Source organism: Danio aesculapii, chromosome 21, assembly GCF_903798145.1.
Source record: "Danio aesculapii chromosome 21, fDanAes4.1, whole genome shotgun sequence".
NCBI classification, from domain to species: domain Eukaryota; kingdom Metazoa; phylum Chordata; class Actinopteri; order Cypriniformes; family Danionidae; genus Danio; species Danio aesculapii.
Window position 1 is genome coordinate 46,317,610 of NC_079455.1, and position 22,447 is coordinate 46,340,056.

General features: G+C 36.2%; 1 protein-coding gene across 1 annotated transcript; it reads left to right on the forward strand.

Annotated features, from left to right (window-relative positions):
- rad23b (RAD23 homolog B, nucleotide excision repair protein) lies at positions 1-22,203 on the forward strand. Its single transcript, XM_056446380.1, has 10 exons — positions 1-217; positions 7,729-7,810; positions 10,407-10,486; positions 10,830-11,002; positions 13,827-13,879; positions 14,391-14,518; positions 18,076-18,232; positions 18,351-18,478; positions 18,749-18,904; positions 21,789-22,203. Exons 1-10 carry the CDS (start codon positions 152-154, stop codon positions 21,900-21,902), a joined length of 1,137 nt encoding a protein of 378 aa, XP_056302355.1. The 5' UTR covers positions 1-151; the 3' UTR covers positions 21,903-22,203.
- Positions 22,204-22,447: the final 244 nt, after the last annotated feature.

Genomic DNA, 22,447 nt, shown 5'->3' on the forward strand with positions numbered 1-22,447 from the left:
ATGCGCAGTGTGGCGAAAGGGGGGACGGGCCGTGGAGTGTTTATGCACGTAATGGCGGCGGACAGGCTGTGATGAACCACGGCCAAAAACCCACAGTCAGCGATCCAGCCCTCGGTCACTTTCCACACCGGCGACACGGAAGAACGCGAAAATGCAGATCACGCTGAAAACCCTCCAGCAGCAGACGTTTAAAATCGACATCGACGCGGAGGAGACGGTGAGAACCGACCGCGAGGAGCACGGCTAATGCTGCTGCTAAAGCCAACACAGTCTGTCAGCAGAGTCGAGAAAACAAGCACGATAAACTCCCGTCACACACACACACACACCTACATACACACCGTCGGTCTGTGTGGGAACGAGAACGCGCTCGGGTTCACGCGCTTCGATGAGGCGGTTAGCATTAGCATGTTAGCCGCCATGAGTGAGTTTTTACTTTCCGCCAAACAGCAGGAAAGTTTCGTAAATGAGACGTAAAAGTGTCGCAGTTGCTCCGGAATGGCCTCAAACATCATCTGGCCGTCAGTGTGATCCTTTAGTCGTGTCTGATCTACACTTAAAGGACAGCTAGTGTGTTTTAGCAAGTCATGCTGTGTGCTGTCGAGGTTTTCATGTGTGTTAGTTGTGTTAAATACACGAACACGCTGTGTGAGTGTGTGTGATAATGGACTATGGCTCATGTGACAGAATATATAATATGTAAGTGACTGAAACTGTAATGAGCTGTAAAGTTGTTTGATAGTAATTGACACGTTGTTTTCAGACAGTTGATGTGTTATCAGGAGAGTTTTACTGTTTTATTTTAGATGGAAACTGTTCGTCATTCTCTCATTCAGCATTTGCTCTCATAAAATATCATAAAGACATTGAAGTAAGTTATATGTAGCTTCTCTGTAACCTCTCACTTCAGTGTTGTAAATGGTGTTTGTCAGGTTTTCTCATTGGTGTCATGTGGAATTTGCTCAGTGCCTTAGTTTCGTTTGTGTACAGAACTACTGTGTGCTGATTTAAGTTTCACACACACAAACAGCATTATTAGAAAAACACTCCTCATTTAGTCAGATGAGTGTGAGAGTGATTGAGGGAAAGTTGGTTTTAATTCGCACTCATTCAGTGACAACTCATGACAGTCCTTACATTTCCCATGGTACTTTGCATATTGGGTCTGAAACTGCGTGCAAGTATGACTTCAAAACAACATTAGCATTATTTACGTTAATTAACTGAGTGTGAACAGTGTTGTACTTTGATAGTCATTGGCTAAATATGGTTTTTTATTTATTTGTAATTTGCAATTAATACTTAGTAATTCAGAAAGTCTGAATTTACCTCAATGTGAGAGAGGTGTATTGCTGCTGTTGGTCAGTAGGTGGCGCTGTGTGTGTGCAGAAACTGTACTCTTGTTTACTTCTGTATTTCAGCAATGTTGATGACTATACTGATAGTGGGTGAGCATAGATATTTACATTAGATGTCACCTACGCTGTTGTTGTCTATTGGAAGGAATGCGTCAATAGAGCCGCCATTTTAGTACAGGGTAGTGCTCGTTTGAAATGAATGCGGGACCAAGCTGCAGTGGAGGACTGGACATACAGAGCCAGAGGTATACATATATCTATGATCAGAAGTTTTCCTGCTGGTCAGTTAGTCATGGGCCAGTATAAGACTCTGATAGTATGATAACCTTGAATAAAAATATCACGGTTTTGTGCTCACTGCTCTATAGTATATTCTTTTTAAATATCTGGGTAAAAAATCAAAAACTTTTCCTCTTTGAAATCAATATATTCTATTTTTTGAAAGATTTATGATATTTTAGAGCAGTAAACATGTCAGACTATATAATTCAAATGAATCTTTGACTTCTGCTGTCTTGATTTGTTTCAAAAACAGATTTCTTTAGCATTTAAAACGGCATCTTTGGATATTATGTTGTCCTAAAAAACAAAAAAATGTAAATAAAAAATCTTATACATACCTTAGGAACGGTATTACAGAACATACCTTGAAAACGGTTATCATCCCATGCCTATGGTCATTAGGCAAATATTTATTTAAATTCTGAAATCTATAATTTGACATCACTTTTCTACATGGATGGATCAGTGACCGCACGGGCATTACTGACAAAGAGTGCGTGTTTGTGTGCATGGAAATGTATTATCCTCCCTATACCTGTTAAATTTGGTCTAATCCGTGTCCTGAAACACCCCCCCTCTCCTGCTTTCACTTCTCATTCTAACAGAGGGAGTGATTCGTTTGTGAATGAATCTCTGTTATGAACGACTCGTTCACTGAGCCGACAATAATACACGTTTCTAGAACCGCAGCGTCTTGTGTTCATATTTCATTTACATTGTTTGCTGATTCTATTCTACTAAACTAGCATAAGCCGAGTGTTTAGTGCGAGTTGGTGCTGCTTTGTCTTATGATCAGTGCAGTAAGAGACTGTATTATCATCAATAATCTGACTTGTTGAGCACAAAAGTTCGTAACATACAAAAAAAATGTATGAAATGTTCTGCTTTGTTTTCTGTGTTTGCTCGTTACTACACCCGTACACAGCGCTAACGTCCAGCATCTTCATATTGGCTTTAGTCTTGACTAGTTGAATGACATTTGTCCTCTGTACAAATGTGGTGGCGCTATTGACGCATGCTCAGGGTCCGTATGTGATATCTAGTGTATTTATCTACGGTGGTGAGCGCATGAGGCTTCGTGAAACACTCAAAGCCAACATGTTGAGGCTTCGAAACATTTCGAAACCTGCTCCACAGTGACCCCAGTGGTTGTTTTATGTATTGCTCTGAACAGCTTCAGGAGAGAAACAGTTATGCAAATTGAGGAATGATAACTTGTGTTGTACCATCTAATGATCATGTGGTTTAGGAGAGTGGCTAGTGATCTGTGATCAAAACCAGCTTAAAGCAAGTATAGTTATTTAATTTGTGTTTTTATTGGTCTGTTCGTTTAACGTGACATCAGTCTGACATAAAAATCAACTCTTTGTGAATTAATGTCAGAATTTCTGAGTGTTTGTACAAGCTGGGATTCGAACTCAGGACTCCCGCAGCCCAGTTGCACTGTATTTGGTGAATGGGGTACATGCACACAATTAATTTTCAGCCTGCCAGCCCGAGTGCTTCAGCCCCAGTCTTTCCATTATAAAATCGGCACGTTTAACCCCTGATCTCTTTAAAAATCACTGATCTTCACTGCCTGATGGATATAGGATATGACGTGCGTCTCAGACCAGACAAGAAGCACTGCATTAAATACCATTTTCCCCTGCCATGTCTGTAAAATATGAACATTTATTTTACCCCAGCATTTTCAATGGAGTTTCTGTGCTTGTCTGCTGCTCCATTGGTTACATGGTCTTTCGCCTCGTTTTACGCTTGAACATATAAATGAATGCTTAACTCTATATTTAACTGATTTGTTTAATAACTGATGTATTTTAATGGCATTACAACATTGATGCTGTAAAAGGAACCTTATAAAATTGAAAATAGTAAGTAAAGGTTTATTTATATAGCACCTTTCCCAGACATTGAGTCACAAAGAGCTTTACTATAAGAGAAAACTAGTAAAAGAACACATATCAGTAAAAGAAAACATGCCAAAACATATTAAAACTAATTAAAAATCCAAATACAGAATCACTAATACTGTTAATTAAAAGCTTGACCAAAAGGTGCATCTTTAAATGCGTTTTAGAAAGTTCAACTGATCCCAGAGTTCTCAGTGCTTTCGGGAGAGAGTTCCAGAGCCGTGGGGCCACCACACAGAAGGCACGCTCACCTTTAGTCTTAAGACGAGTTCTGGGAATGGCTAACAGGTCTTTGCCTAAAGACCTCAGAGACCGGCTACATGAGTGACTGCTTAAAAGATCTTGAATATACAGGGGTGCTTGACCAGCAGAGCTCTATATGTAATGACCAGAATCTTAACATTTACTCTAAAACTGATAGGAAGCCAGTGAAGTGCCTTAAGCACAGGTGTAATGTGTGACCTTTTACTGGTGTTGGTTAAAAGCCTCGCCGCTGCATTCTGCTCAACTTGCAATCGATCCATGGTGGATTTGTTCAGACAAGTGAACAGAACATTACAATAGTCCAATCTAGAAGAGATGAAGGCATGAACAAGCTCCTCCATCTCTTCCTTTGACACAATATCTCTTATTTTTGCAATGTTCCTAAGGTGAAAAAAATAGTCACATTAAGCTTTCACCCGAGGTTTATTATTGACTGAAAAACACTAGCTGTGCATATAGCCCATTGGGGTAAAATTGGTTTGATATTCGCACATTTTTTGTATATATAATATCATTTCAGAAAGGTATTGTTTGCAAATTCTAAATAGTTAAATCATCATATCAGCAGCCAACGACTATCAAAGCACAACATTGTTTACAGTCAATGAAATAGTGCTAATGTTGTTTTGAAGTCATTCTTACATGCTAATTCAGACCCAATACTCAGAGTAGTGGTAAACGATATCGGGATTGTGTCACTGTTAAAAAATGAACGAATGTGTGAATATAAAACCAACTTTACTGTAATATTCAGTGATCTGTCCACTAGGCTATGAGCAATGTGGTATATGCACAGCTAGTGTTTTTCAGCCAATGATGAACTTCCAGTGAATGGTTTATGTGACTATTTTCAGCTTCTTACGGCTCCTTTTACAGCATCAACGAAATGTAATTAAAATATAATCTGTTAAATAGATTTGTGCATCCACTTGTTTGAGCGTAAAAAGAGACGCAAGACCATTTAAATGCAGGCGTCATCATAAGCAGCAGGCTAGCACAGAAACTGCATTGAAAATACTGGGGTGAAATTCATTTCCATAATATAAAGACATGGCGCGCATATATATATATATATATATATATATATATATAATTTAATGCAGTGCTTCTTGTTTGGTCTCATACTCACTGTATGGGATGACAATTGACCGGAAGTCCTGGGGCTGGCTGACTGAAAATTTAAAGTCCATGTGCATATACCCATGTGCATATACCCCGATATGAGTTTTGTTTTAAACCCTGTCAAACTCAGATATGCCATGTCTCAAATCACACATGCACTCAATCACACTTCTGAGTTTACACCGAGAATACAGCAGTGTCGCTTTCAGAAACTGCTGCATTGGAGTTTTTAAAACTTTCCGTTTTAAGTCCCCAAAATTGTGTAGTCCTCATAGAAATAAACTCGCTCATCCCACTGCTTGTTCTCCAGGATGATCTGCAAACTGCTGGGGCTCATGCTAGTGTTTTGGCTGTTTTCTAAACTGACACATTAGGTTTTATTTTTGCTCATCTATCCATTAAAGGCATTATTTCATCTTTTTTTGTTGTTAAAGCCACAGTTCACCCAAAACATGTAAATTCTGCCATTTACTCTTGTTCTGAACCTGTTTGAGTTTTTTTCTCCTGTTCAACACAAATGAAGATTTTCTGATGAATGCTGGAATAAAAACAAAGCCACTGACTTCAATAGTGTTTTTTATTCTTACTATGGATGCCAATGTCTGCTTTTTTCCAGCATTCTTCAGTTAATCTTCCTTTGTGTTCAGCAGAAGAATGAAGTCCCACACTTTAGAAAACTATATGATCAATTAGTCCTGACAGCACATGTTTTAGTTCATTTGTAACTTATTAAACTAAGTTAATCATGTTCTAACTTAATTTTATAAGTTACGCATGCAGGTTTAAGTCAGTTTAACTTAATACAAGTTCAGTGGACTCGGAAGATTAATTTGATTCAGCTTTAAAATGTAAGGCAAGCAGTATTTCTGCAGTGTATGTTTAGAACCACGTGAGTGTGAGTAGATGAAGATGGTTTTTTTATTTTACTGTGAACTGTCCCTTTAATACCACTTTTGTCAGTTTAATCAAACATGCGCAGCTCCAGTGGAGGTAAACCACAGGTCTGAAATCTGCTGGAGCTTCAGGAAGGAAGACACTCGGTCAGTTTTAGTCCACACTTCCTGTTTATCAGACCTGCTGTCATTCAAGAGCAGCTTATTCTTAGACGTTTTAGGACCTAAAACCTACAGTATGTTAATTAGGGCTGCATAGTATATTCTTGGGTGATATGGCTTAATGTTTATTGGAGGATTTACCCTGGAATATTCTCAAGCGGTGGACTTCTACATTCTGATAGGTTACTATCTTAACTCATTACCATAAAGCTGACCTCATTATTTCCCAGTATTGGTGTTTATTTGAGTTAACTGCACCTATAGATTCTTCAAACCATTTTTACAGGCATTAGAGTCAGTCACACCAGGACGACACAAGCAAATTCTCAGAAATGTGTTTTCCTGTAAATCTGGCGATGATATGCTTTTTTTTTTTGTAGAGCAAACATGCTTCAGACTCGGTTCAGTATAAAACATTTGCATATTTACTGACATCTCAGACTGAATTTACCCTTTGTTAGTCAAGTCTTAGCTTTTTAGTTATTACAGATAGATAATGCATTCTGCAGCTCTTCAGAAAACAGTCTTGTCATTATTCAGATCAAATGTTGATTCAGTGCAGATCAATAAATGTTTAAAGTTCATCAGTTTTCCAACAAGTTCTGTTTTAGCTCTTTATCAGTTCTGCAGAAGATAATAGTCTCATTGTTCAGTCGAGTATTGATTAATTCAATTCAATAACAGGGTTAATCTAGCAAAAATCTGCTGTTTTAGTGTCTTAATTCACTATTTCAGAAGTTTTGTTCTTCTTATGGAAGTGTTTAGGGCTGCCTGATATTGGTAAAATCTGACATGGCAATATTTAGTTTTTCTGTGATTTTATTTATATATATATATATATATATATATATATATATATATATATATATATATATATATATATATATATATATATATATATATATACAAAAACTAATTAAAAGCAAAGATAAAAGTGTGAAAAACACTTGTTTTATGGTTTTCATGGCAGTCAAATAGTATTCAGGTACGGAATTTGAATAATCAAATCTAAAATTACACTGCAAAACCCTTTTCTGTATAAATTAAATAATTTTCATTATTAAAGTTACAAATGCTAAAATGTGGCTGAATACTTTATAATCTGGCCTTAAAAACCTGCAAACTAAACTTTCATCTCATTTTTTAAACTTTATTGGATGACTTTAGTTTACCCTAGAAATGTTGTATGGTTAGGGTCAGCATTTGTTTTCATAAAAACCTGTTACCATTGACTTCCATCATTCATAGGAAAAAGAAACACTATTGAAGTCAATGGTTACCGGGTCCCAACATTTTTCAAAATATATTCTTTTGTGTTCAACAGAAGAAAAAAACTCTTTAAGGTTTTAAATAAGTAAAGAGCGAGTAAATGATGTCAGAATTTTTAGATTTTTAAGTGAAATGTCCCTGTTAATCTTGGAAGAAAAAAGGAATATTTTTTTTAAGATTATTTAAGTATTTTTATAAACATTCTTTTCAAGACTTGGAATAAAAAGAAGAATTTAATTTATTAGGAATACAAACTATTCTTAACATTTTCCTGAGTTGAGGAAAATATTCTTGAGGTAGATAATCTTATTGTTTGTATATTTGTAATATGAATATTGCTGAATATTTCTGAAAACAAAATATTCTTAATTTTTCTTAACAAGAATCTGGCTCCAGATGTTGGTGTGTGTGTGTGTGTTTGCTCTCTCCTGATCAGACTTTGGTTTGTGTTTGTGTCATTCACAGGTAAAAGCCTTAAAGGAAAAAATCGAGAATGAAAAGGGAAAAGACGGGTTTCCAGTGGCAGGACAGAAGTTGATATACGCAGGTGAGTCTTCTTTTGGCCCGTTTCCACTGAGTGGTACGGTACGGGTCACTTTTATCAAGCTTGCGTTTCCACTGCCAAAAGGCTACCAAAGGTGAGTGTGGTGTACGACAAAGTTTCAGTCGACATCATTCTTGCTCCAAGAAAATGTCTACAGTAAAGCTGTACGGGTCGTTCACATCATATGAGCAGCACTTCTCACAACACGGATGCTTTACACACATAAATACTGTATAAATGTTAATTACTAACTCTTCTATGAACATGAGTTGATTATAACTGCTCTACAATGATAGTGTGAAATAGCCTACTGTAACATTTGTAATAATATAAAATAAATAAATAAATAAATGAACATATATAAACACACACAGACCCTTACAGTCCCCAATATGTTATCAATTACAGAAAAACTACACACAGCAGACATTTACTCCTTATTTGGGTTCAAAAGCAACACACAACATATAGCCCCCAGTCAGAGCAAACCTTTCATCTGTGTCTGTAATCTTCAGCAGCACATGTAGCCTCTGTTAGAGAGTAACTCTTCATTCCCAGTTTATAATAGGCTTCTCCTTTGTTTTTTCGCGCTTCTCTCTCGCGTTTGTCCATTTCTGAAAGGATCAGGTGTCAGAAGCACTTAAATCATGCGCATGTTATTATCATCAGCTCAAGAAGTTTCTTATTTCAAATATAGACATGCGGTGAGCGTAAGTGAGAAAGTGAAACCGCTCATGCTTTAGACGGCCTTGTAAACAACTATGGGGCACAGGGTAGTTCTGCTGTTCTTCTTGGCTTTGTGGCTGTTCATCAAGACGATGACAAGGTTTGTTTGAGCCCGGGTCGGCCATGGCTCGTTATTATATGTATATATTATTATTATTATTACGGTGTAATGTCTCGGATTTTAAAAATCCTTTGTTTTCGTTCTCCTGACTTGTTGCACGAGTGAATGACGAATCTCTGTAAACCATCCGAAAGGGTACCCAAAAAGTGGTACGGTACAGTTTGCTTTTAGGTAACTTTTGACTGTGGAAACGGCCATAAAAGCACAGGGCCTTTTCTTCCATTGTTTGATTGGACGGCTGTTGCCAGCTGGTAAAGATGTGTCCTACTGTTACAGAGGATTTCTCTAGATTCTGCATTTTAGTTCTTATACCCCTTGTATTGGAAAAATCAGACATTGTGATGGTTTGTTCTTCAGCGATTCTATATTATAATATTATGGGTGTGTAAATATAATAACGATATTACTATAAGATTTCACCTGATAGCTCTATTTGAAAAGAATTCATTAGTTTAGATTGATTGGGATGATTTTGCATGCGTGTGCATCTGTGTAAATATAATAATGACATTAAAAGCATATAAATACAATATAGCACAGATAAAATGAAATAAACAATCAAGTCAAACAGTACAGTAAGTCAATATTTAAATTTAAAATAACCCCGTATAGTCTTCAGTGTGTGATCAAATCATCGTTAAAGCTACAAATGTTATAATTTCTTGTGCCTAAATGATATAAATTAGCTTGTAATTTTACACAGGTCTTAACATATGAAATGAACATCTCTCATTCTGTTAGGGTTAAAATCTACAAATCTCATGTGTCCTGAACTGTGTTATTATAATGCCATTTTAACATTGCAGATCCTGCATTGTGACTCTTGCAGATTCACACAATCTGCTATCGATGCTAAAGCAATATCAAGGTTTCTGCAGGGTCTTAATCTTAATATCTTAAATCTCAAAATCCAAATTTTAGACCTTAAAAAGTCTTACATTTACTGAAATATTGTGTTTCAGGTCTTAAATCTTTTTTTAAACCGCTTTTATTTTTCCTTTGTTCATGTATTGCTGCCAAAACCCATACAACCAAAACTTTAAACTTTTAATATTTAAACAGGTAATTTTTAACTCTATTTATCATAATTGTTTAATTATTTTCCTCACAGTAACATTTGTTTAAAAGTTCTCCATGTATTTACTGCTGAAGACACTGACCTGGACAGATTGTTGTGCATTTATTGTTTTTATTATGGTTTTTAAAACTTTTAAAACATTTGTTCATTTTTTATTTTAAAGAAAGTTTATGTTAGAAAAAATGTATGGATACAAGTAGAGCTTGCTTGTTTTTACACCATATTTAAATATTTAGTTAAGAAATACAATCTAAAATATTTACATTTTTTATTATTAATGTATTATTGTATTATTTAATTATAATATTTTTTTGGAAAGGGCAAATAAAAATCTTAAAATTCATTAGCTTTTAGCTCTTTATGGGTCTAAAATTTCATTCATAATGGTCTTAATGTCATAAATTTAACTTGGTGAAACCTGCAGAAACCCTGCATATATTGTTTAGCCCTATTATTGTATCTTATTCTTTTAATCTTCTTGCTTATGCAAAGCACTTTGAATTACCATTGCATATGAAATGTGCTATATAAATAAACTTGCCTTGCTTATAATTCAGTGAAATGCTGTGATATATAATGTCTGTTTATGCAGAGGTGGAGTTTGACAGATGATTGACAGCTGTCAGGTTGAGAGTTGATGAGTCATGTGGTGTTTACTTGACTTATTCCTGCAGGCAAAATCCTGAGCGATGACACGGCGCTCAAGGAGTACAAGATAGACGAGAAGAACTTTGTGGTGGTTATGGTCACAAAGGTGAGGCTTTATCAGTGTGTGATTGTGCAGAGGTATTTATGATGCGTTTGGGTGGTGACCTCAAATATTAAAGATTATAAAACATACACAAGTATAATTTCATGGAGTAATACATTTTATTGTTTAGAGATTGAAGCTGTATATAAAGGGGAACTCTGTGCACAGATGACTTTTATAAGGGGTTTAAAAACAGTTGTGCATTTATATTAATTATGTGTATGTGATGCACACACATAGAAACAAATCCACCCAGCCCTAGCTGGTAATAGCTGAGCGAACACTGAGTAGATCTTATGTATGTGTAAACGGTGATGTGTTAATGAGCCTGTGTGTGTGTGTGCAGCCTAAATCAGCGTCTGCACCGGCTCCTCCTTCCTCGTCCTCTTCCTCCTCCAGCACTACAGCATCAGCGGCTCCGGCTGCAGCTCCAGCATCTGAGAGTCCGTCTGAAGAAGAGAAGAAACCAAGTGAGGAGAAACCCAGCAGTGACCCAGCACCCGCCACTACACCTGTCAGGTACACACACACCCAGAAGTGACCCAGCACCCGCCACTACACCTGTCAGGTACACACACACACAGAAGTGACCCAGCACCTGCCACCACACCTGTCAGGTACACACACACCCAGCAGTTACCCAGCAGCCGCCACTACATCTGTCAGGTACACACACACACCCAGCAGTTACCCAGCACCCGCCACTACACCTGTCAGGTACACACACACACACCCAACAGTGACCCAGCACCCGCCACCACACCTGTCAGGTGCACACACACCCAGAAGTGACCCTGCACCTGCCACTACATCTGTCAGGTACACACACACACCCAGAAGTGACCCAGCACCCACCACCACATCTGTCAGGTACACACACCCAGAAGTGACCCAGCACCCACCACCACATCTGTCAGGTACACACACCCAGAAGTGACCCAGCACCCACCACCACATCTGTCAGGTACACACACCCAGAAGTGACCCAGCACCCACCACCACATCTGTCAGGTACACACACCCAGAAGTGACCCAGCACCCACCACTACATCTGTCAGGTACACACAAACACCCAGAAGTGACCCAGCACCCGCCTCTACATCTGTCAGGTACACACACACACCCAGAAGTGACCCAGCACCCGCCTCTACATCTGTCAGGTACACACACACACCCGGAAGTGACCCAGCACCCACCACCACATCTGTCAAGTACACACACAGACACACACACTGACCCAGCACCCACCACCACATCTGTCAGATACACACACAGACACACACACACTGACCCAGCACCCACCACTATACCTATCAGGTACACTAATACGCACACACACTCGTTCAAACTCAATCACAGACACACACACACTGACTTCCTCAAACACGTGCACACACACTTATTCAAACTCACACACATACTCGCACTCACTCACTCAGACACATTCAAGCGCACACACACACACACACACACACACACACTCATTTTAACTCACGCACGCACACCACACTTACTAACTCAAACATGCATGTGCTCACACACACTCTAATAGAGTGGGGGAACTATGACGTTACCTTGTAGGCTAATCGGCTGCTAGCATAAAACTGGTTCCCTAGATAAAATCCCCATAGGATTTTCCCATAGGCTTTTGGAAGATTGCGAATAATAAGCGCCGTGTTCAAACAGAGTTCATTACACCTACAGGTTTTGTCCAGCCGGATAATCCTCACACCAAAATACAACTTTGAGCACTTTTGGGTCTTAAATGCAAACACAAGAACAGAAAAGCTAACATTAGGCTATAAACGGACTACAGAGCCCTTGGGGCGCTCGCCTGTGACGTCAGCACCACCCTGCTACAGACAACTTTTCTAGCTTATTTTAATAAATAATGTCCATGACAAAGAGTTAATCTCTGTTTATTATATCATGATGCACGCTATATATTAAACAAATAAACACGCAAAAACACCTACGTGCCTTCTGGACCGCTTATACGTGGGAGATGCGTCTGTTTTACTGTACGGTTGTTCTAAATGTTTTAAAACTGTGTGTATTAATGTGCCTACATTATCACAAGACATGTTTAAATAAGTGTATCGCTCGCGTGCACACAGCCCGCTTACCTTAACAGAGGACAGAAATGAGGCGTGAGGAAGTCTTTTAAATGCCTGCAAGTTCCATCAGAGATTGAGAACAACATTCAATATTCATGTAATGTCACGAAGTACAGCGAAAAGCAGCCCATACAGTCACATCTGCTTTACATTTTATAGAGGAGTGTAAATATTGCAGTTATGATGGAGTTAAATGTGTTCAGATGAAGAAAAAAACTGAAAAATCACATGATCACTTTAAAATGGCAGTTAATATGTGTGTACTTTTACACATTTATTCACTGGTTTGCATTACTGAGAGCAGGACCGAGACAGACTGCACTGGTGAGCAGTATCTACATAATATAGTTTAATTAAAATAAACGATCAACAAATTAATCTGTCTCGACAGCCTGTACAAGTGAAGGAATTATCTACACACAATATGAAATCCCAATTAGAAAAACACCTCAAACTATAAAATACCATTCATGAAAATACCTAAATAACAGACAAACCCAAATGCTCAACACAAGCGAGCTGCTCTCCAGACCAGTTCAGCTCGATGATGTATAATGTCTCCGACACCGCCTGCAGTCCCCTTTAGCTACTTGATAGCAAGCGTCTTATTAAAGAAGCGTAACCGATTTAAAAACTCAAGAGTGTGCTGTAGCTGATGTGTTTTATGTCGTAGAACAAACGTGGAAGTATCTTGAGTTTGTGTTAGCCACGAACCTTATTTAAGCGATTTTACTGAAATCCCATTGAAAAAAGCCATTGACTTTGGGATGAGGGTACTGGATCTGCTAAAATGCTAACTCGCTTAAGGGTTTTTGCATACAAATTGACGTCATAGCTCCTCCACTCTATACACACACAACAAATGTGCACAAACACACTCATTTTAACACTCTCACTGACTCCCTCAAAAACACACGTTCAAGCGCGCGCACACACATAAACAGCACATGCTCTCTTTCACACTTTAAAAGATGAATGAAGGTAATGACATCAATAAACGGAGCTCGTCTAATGCTGCTAAACTCCTGTGACAGCACATGCTTATACTCATTCTCATCTCAATCTGAGCTTTGCAGAGGAGAGAATGTGCACCGCTGGAATATGATGCAATAATCGACGAGCGTACTGAAAACATTGATGACATTTCAGAACAGTAAACCTCTCACTGCTGTGTCCATTGCTTCATGTTGACTTTTAACATCTTCCTTTGGTTTCTTTTCTTGCAGTTCTGGTTCTTTACCCAATGCAAACATATTTGAAGAGGCGACGTCTGCGCTGGGTAAATACACACACATTTACAGCTCCAACACTGAATGCGGTGGTAGCGCTTTCCTGTTTGTTTGTTTTTTGTAGGCGTAGTTCAGTTGCACAATTCTGATTGGGCAGAACAAAAGTGTGCTCACTCAATTGGCTAGTAAGACTGTCACACACAGACGACTGTCACGCATTTGCTCTGGGTGGGGGAAATTAAATTATAATTATTATATTACATTATATTACATTATATACATACAGTTGTGGGCGGCGCAGTAGGTGGTGCTGTCGCCTCACAGCAAGAAAGTCGCTGGTTCGAGCCTCGGCTGGGTCAGTTGCCGTTTTATATATATAAGTATATATTATTTTATTTTATATTTTATATTATATTATATATTATATTTTATATTATATTATAATATATTGCAGTCTCCTGCAATTTAACTGATGGACACATGGCTGTTGGTGTCTCAGGCTAAATTATCATTTGTTGTGTTACCCGCAGAAGATGATCTTGTCTTGTCTTGCGTTTGCAGTGACGGGTCAGTCCTATGAGAACATGGTGACGGAGATCATGTTGATGGGATACGAGCGAGACCGCGTGGTGGCGGCACTAAGGGCCAGTTTCAACAATCCTGACCGAGCGGTGGAGTATTTGCTCACGGTGAGACCATTTATACAGGCAGACACACTAAACAGCAGAGAATATAGGAGCAATTCCATGCAAATATCAACCTTGCCATGAACAAAATTAAGTTTCCACCAAAATAACGAAACCCTTTCTTGGATGTTTAGGTTGGCTTGTATTGTACAATACCGTAAAAATACTCAAATACTCAAATGTATCTGTCAGTGTTTTCAAAATATTATATTTGATTTACCAAAGAAGAACTCGGAGTTCCTCAAGGAAGTATACTCTCTGTCACACTCTTCAGCATCAAGATAAATAGCATTGTGGAAATCATTGGACCAAACATGTTCTGCAGCCTTTATGTTGATCTTTGTATCTGCTACAGAGGGAAGAATATAAGCACAATTGAAAGGCAGCTACAGCTATGTATTCACAAAATTGGTCTGTGGAAAATGGTTTTCAGTTCTCTAGAACAAAAACAGTTTGTACACCTGTTTGCATTCAGCGATCTCTTTATCATGATCCAGAACTTTTCATCAATGGAGATCCGATCAAAGTTGTTAAAGAAATCAAGGTTTTAGGTCTTCTTTTTGACTACAAAATGACTTTTATTCATTATCTAAAGTTTTTGAAAAGCAAGTGCCTGAAAACTATGAACATAATCAAAGTGTTGGCAAAAACTAAATGGGGAGCAGATATAACTGTACTTTAGCGACTTTATAGAGTTCTCATTCGATCCCGTTTGGATTATGGGAGTATAATTTATGATTCTGCCAGGATCTCGTATAAAAACATCCTCAATACAGTACACCATCAAGGATTACGGCTTGCTTTTGGAGCATTCAGAACATCATCCGTACAGAGTTTGTACATTGAAGCCAATGAACCTTCACTCCAAAACAGACGGCTAATTAATAGTAATAATTATTTATATGTATATATATATATGTATACACACACACACACACAAAACTTGTGAAGCCTTTTAAATTTAACTCAACAACTTCATTTTTCTTGCATGATTACACGGACTTTAAATAACACAAGTCAATAAAATAACCACATTATATAGACAGGATGTTGAGTGCCATGACCGCTCAGTTCACAGTATTCATTGGTTCTATTCAACGGTTCACATATAGATTTGAAATGTATTTATTTATCAGGGACAATGCTCATTAATCAACAGTAAAACTGTAAATAAGCCAGAGTTGGCCACAAGGGCTAATTTTCATCTCTTTGCCCCCTGCCAGATTTGAAAAAGGCAACCTAAAATCATCACACATACAGTAACAGTAAAGTTACAGACAACAAAAGGATAAAACTTATAATAAAAATTTCAATAAGTTAAAGAAAAGAATTACACATGATTACAAACTTGATTTGCTTTTAGCCATTTCTTTAACATATATTTAAATGTTGAATAATTTGTAACACCCCTTAAATAAATAGGAAGTGTGCTCCAAAGATGACTGGCTCTAACTGAGAAGACTGACCTTGCACAAGTTGTCCGTCTAAACTGCACAGCACAGTCTCCTGAAGTAACAGATTGTGTTGCTCAACCATTATTCAGACCCCCTAGTTTTTCACAATTTATTTTTATTTATTTATTTATTTTTTGTGATTAAAAGCGACCGATTTTGTGACGGTAATTCACAGAAATTTGTGGTCCATTTTGTGATTAAATAAATGTAAATCTAAAAAATTATATGTATTTGCCATATTGAGTAGCCTACTATGTTAGGTGTGCAATCCTACACAATGTCAAGGTCACAGATCAAAAAACTGAAGCTTCTTTTTTTGGTCTCTTGTTAAGACAAGATCTAAAACGGTAGGGATTAAGCTAAAGGAAGGTTGTATAACTCTTATTTTTATCCAGGATCTTTCTCTCAGATTTCACTCTCTGGAGCATCTGACATGGTCACACATAGGACATGTTAGGACTTCCCCTACCGTAATGAACCTAAAACATGGATTGCTGTAAAACTTATCAATGGCAGGGAAGCGTTTTCTCTCATTAACTGTGGAGAAAGAGTTAAAGAAAATAATTTATCCATTTCATGCTGAACATCATAATACCAGCCATACACGTAAAGCACAAATAAAGTCCTTCAATTGGGTCACGTCCAGCAGCCGTCATCCTTAAATCTCATCTCCTGTCTGCATCATTGCTCAGTTTGCACCAACTTTCTTTTGCAGTCTGAAGAGATATCTAATCTTCGCATATGACCATGTAAATCACTCGCACTTCATCTGCTTACTGCACAAGCTGACAACTCCATCAGCCCCCTCTATGTAACGTAATGATTGTGAGGACGCAGGTGAGACGTCATTTTTTGAGAGACACTCAAATACATCACATGCGCTGCATATGCAACGTCTAAAAGACGTCTAAAACAATTCACTGCAAACTGAACTAAATATATAATTTGATTATATGGTTTGGTCACACTTTACAATAAGGTTCATTAGTTAATGTTAATTAATGCATTTACTAACATGAACAAACAATGAACAATACATTTACTACAGTATTTGTTCATGTTAGATAATGAAAATACAGTTGTTAATTATTAGTTCATGTTAACTCACGGTGCATTAACTAATGTTAGCAAGCATGGACTTGGATGTTAATAATGCATTAGTAAATGTTCAATTATGATTAATAAATGCTGTACAAGTGTTGTTCATGTTAGTAAATGCATTAACTAATCAACCTTATTGTAAAGTGTTACTATTTTTGTAATTATTTTGTGTTTAATTAAGAATTTTGAATTAATTTTTTGTTGATTTTTGCGTTGGATTCAGCGATCGCAGAATCATGAAAAACCAGCGGGACTGATTATTATTATTATTATTATTATTATTATTATTATTATTATTATTGTTGTGTGTCACAAACTCGCATAATGGAGGAGCATATCCATTTAAGATTTAAAAAATCATACAAGCATCAGCCAAATATTTCATATTCTCAAAGCTCAATAAATAATGTTTTTGTATTATATTACAATGATGCTACCTAATAAACTTCTGATTTAATACTTTGAGTGCCTGTTTATAAAGTGATTCAATGGATTTTAAAACAGTTTTACTGCTGTGTGACCAACTAGTAAGAGGATATGTAACATGAGGAAAACATCATGGAGTGCATTAATAGTTGTGCTGCTTCATTAGTCAAGTAAGGTCGTAAATGCCTGAAGTTGGCCAGATTAAATTTACCATGTTAGTGACCTTCATGGCATGCTTTCGAATGTCAATTGTGAATCTAAAATTAGACCTAAATATTAAAAATCAGAGACAACCCTGAACTTTTCTCCTTTAATAAATACATCAGGATGATGGGTGAACCGTCAGTGATTGTGAAAAACATACAAACTAAGAACCACACAACCAGTCAGAGACCTGAACCAATGCCTCAGTTAAATAATTTACTGCCAGTTGTTTGTTTTTTGCGCGCACATATAGTCATTAGCATACATCTGAATATTTATTAGTACATGTTCATGAACAGAATTACCTCAGAGCATAATATTGAGCTGTTTATAACTTGTTCTCACATCTGTGTGTGTGTGTCTGTGTGTGTTCAGGGTATCCCAGCTGAGGGCGAGGGCAGTGTTGTGGGTGCAGTGGATGCAGTGTCTCCTTCAGGGGGCACTCCAGCTTCAGCTCCGGCTCCTGCTGTATCCACAGGTCTCTCCTCTCCGTCCAGCACAGCTCCAGCACAGCCCAGCTCAGCATCCGGAGGTCTGACACTCCCTCACACTCATCCCATAACACTGCTGGCTGTCAGGGCTTACACAGTAGCCACTCACTGTAATGACATTACTGTTTGTGTGCCTGCTTGTCTTTTGTGTGTGTGCAGCAAATCCTCTGGAGTTCCTGAGGAACCAGCCGCAGTTCCTGCAGATGAGGCAGATCATCCAGCAGAACCCGTCGCTGCTCCCGGCTCTACTGCAGCAGATCGGCAGAGAAAACCCACAGCTCCTGCAGGTGCTCAACACACACACTTAACCACATACACACACACACTTACACAGGCGTGCACACACTCTCACTCATGCATGCATATATATTTTTTAATTCCAACCTGTGTCTGTGCGTGCGTGCGTGCGTGTGCGTGTGTGTGTGTGTGTACGTACTCATTAGCTTTGCTCTGTCATCGTGGGGTCAGATCCTTATGAATGTGAAATGCATGTAATAAAGGTTTTTAATATGCGAGGTATTCGATTTGTCCTCTGAAATCTGTTTCCTGTTTAACAGCAAATCAGCAGCCACCAGGAGCAGTTCATCCAGATGTTGAATGAGCCGGTGCAGGAGGCGGGACAAGGGGGCGGAGCAGGGGGTGTGGCTGAGGCTGGGGGCGGGCACATGAACTACATCCAAGTCACACCCCAGGAGAAAGAAGCTATTGAGCGGGTAAAACGACACTGACAGTGGAATATTTGAGCTTGATTATTCGCCCTCTTTTTATTTTAAATATAATTTTAACCTTCATCTGTATTAAGTTTTTATTTTATTTATTTTTACAACACAAAACAACAAATGAAAAAAATACTAATTATTTGAAATTAATAATTAAAAGTGTTGATTTTATTGAAAAGTCTCTTAAATATTGAAATTTACATTCCTTTGTATTTAACAGTTTTTAATTTTACAACACAAAATTGCGGAGTTAAAACTACTCCAATACAAAAGTTATAGAGTTATTAAGTGTTGTTTAAATATGTAGAGCAAAATCTCCTTATAATAGTGTTAAAGTATTAAAATAATTACATTTTTGCCTTCAACTGTATTTATTCATTTATTTTAGAGCAAACTAAAAGAGTCTCAAAATACAAAATTAGTTATTGTTTACAAATGTTGAAATAAATCTCTCCTAAACGGCACCTGAAAAATATTAAATAATTAAACTTTTCCCTTCAACTTTATTTAGTATATTTAATTAATTTAATATATTTCAATTCACCTTGATTAGTATAGCGCTTTTACAATGTAGATTGTGTCAAAGCAGCTTCATATAAAAGATCATAGTAAATGTAAACAGTGTAGTTCATTTTTTTAAAGTTTAAGTTCAGTTCAGTTTAGCTCAGTTCAGTGTGGTTTAATAATGGTTTACTACAAGAAACAACAAACTACAATACCCTCAAAAGTTCATTAAATATTAGATTTTTTAAAAAACATTTTAAAGTATTAAAATAATTTGCATTTTGCTTTCAACTGTATTTAATTTAATTGTATTACTTTTTTTCTACAGGAAACAGCAAAAAGAGACTCAAATGCAAAAAGAGACTCAAATGCAAAAGCAATTGTTTAATATTGAGAAAAAAATCTCTTAAATATATTAAATAATAAACATTTTGCGTTCGACTGTATTTAATATATTTTATAGTAAGAAGCAGCAAACTAAAATACCCTCAAAAAGCAAAAGTTAATCATTAAAATAGTTTTTTTCAAAATTTCAAAATTATAAAAATTATTTAATTGAGCCTTCAACTATATTAAATTAATTTAATTGTATTCATTTTTAAAACAAGAAACAACAATCAAAAAAGCTCAAAATACAGTTTTATATTTAATCGAGATTTTGTTTACATTTCCTGCTTTCTATAATTATTTATTTAATAAATTCTGGACCTAAAAAATTTTAAATAAGGGAAAACTTAAAATACTCAAATAATACAAAAGAAGTTAGTCTTTAACATAAATTAGTTATTAAAATTATAGTTAAATTTTTTTGGTCTATAGTTTTAAAAGTATTAATGAACATTTTGCCTTCAACTGATTTTAATTTTATTCATTTCTACTACAAGAAATAGAAAAAAAGTTGCTCAAAGTACAAAAGTTATTGTTTAATGTCGACAAATCTCTCTTAAATATTAAATAATGTAAAATAACTTAAATTTAGCCTTTGACTGTAACATTTTCACAAGAAATAACAAACAAGGTTTTACATTCACCCGAGAGCTTGTTTATACTGTCTGCTTTCTATAAATATTTAATAAATTCTGGACTAAAATGCTCAAAATACAAGTTCTTGTTTAATGTTGATAAATCTTTTAAACAGCACTGAAAATATTAAAGAATTAAAACAACTTAAATTTAGCATTGGACTGTAATTAACTAATTTTTTTGCAAAAAGCAACAAACTCAAATAAAGTTTGATATTTACTCGAGACCTTTTCGTGCTTTCTGTAATTATTTAATAAATTCTGGGTCTGAAATAAGGAAATACTCAAATACAAAAGAAGTTAGTCTTTACAGAAATAACTTATTAAAATTATAGCTTAATTTTTAAAAAATCTATAATATTTTTAAAGTATTAAAATAATGAACATTTTGACTTCAGCTGTATTTAAGTGTATTTATTTTTACTACACGAAACAGCAAAAAGATGCTCAAAATACAAAAGTTATTGTTGACAAAAGTCTCTTAAACAGCACTTATATTATTATAAATATTATTAAAATATTAAATAATTTAAAGTAGCTTAAATTTAGATTTGAACTGTATTTAATTGTTATTATTTTTTTAGTTATTAAACACTAAAATATATAGTTTTGTATTTACTCAAGACCTTATTAAAATTTTTTGCTTATTTAATAAATTCTGGACTAAATTCAACTAAAATAATACAAAAGAAGTTATTCATTAGAAATTACTTATTAAAAGTGTAATTTAAAAATGTTGGGAAAAATATAACATTTTTTAAAGTATTAAAATAATTAACATTTTGCCTTCAACTGTAATTAATTTAATTGTATTAATATTTACTACAAGAAACTGCAGAACAATGCTCAAAATACAAAAGTTATTGTTTAATGTGGACAAATCTCTCTTAAACGGCTCTTAAAAATATTAAAGAATTAAAATAACTTAAATTTAGCCTTGGACTGTATTTAATTAATTTTATATTTGTTATTAAACACCAAACTCAATAGTTTAACATTCACTCAAGACCTTATTGACATTTTCTGCTTCCTATAATGATTTATTTAATCATTTCTAAAATAAAACCCTGAATAAATGTGCTCTTTTCCAACAATTAACCTCTGCAAGCTGTCATTGTCTTTCTTTAACTATACTCTCCCTCACTGAACTCTCCGCAAGAGTGAAACTTCACATACTTTTAAAGTCAGAATCTCAAGTTCAGCTAATTAGACTTTAATTAAAGCTATATACAGATGGAGCATCGGTGCTGGCAGACGATCAAAGGTGTTGAATCTGTTCCCCAAACGGACACCAGGAGATTTTGCTTTTATATTTCTAACCTCTCCATGTGTTTCCTCTGTGTTTCCTCCAGCTAAAAGCCCTCGGATTCCCTGAAGGACTCGTTATACAGGCCTATTTCGCTTGTGAGAAGAATGAAAATTTGGCCGCAAACTTCCTTTTACAACAGAACTTTGACGACGATTAGAGGAGTGGCGGCGTCTTCATCATTTCCCACCCTCTTATGTTATTTTTTTTTCTTTTCGAATGATCATTTTGGAGAAGAAAATCTATACAAATACACACTTTTCTCTCACGCACACACAGGTTGTCATGTTCTGTCTAGATATACACACTGGATGACATGAAAACGTCCGTCTGGAGGCTGAAATCAATCAGTAAAAGCCTCCTTTCTTCATTAACACTTGCCTGTGTGTGTGTGTGAAACCTGTTTGTTTTCATCTGTTCTTTTTTATGACCAATAAAGAGCATTGTTTTCTCCATTGTTAGCGGGTTTTGAGGGGGCTGTGGAGTTTTTGTCCATTAATATGCATTTATTTGGGGACGTTTGGTTTAATTACATGTTCAGGCTTATTTTGACCAATAATAAGATCCCATATACTAGTTTTAAATGATAGTTAAGATTTTAAATGAGCAAAATAAGCTTGATTTCTCTTTTCAAAAGTGAATTCGAGTTCTTTTGGGGTGATAATAACATATATGGACCTTTGATATACTTTAGGATCCATTAAA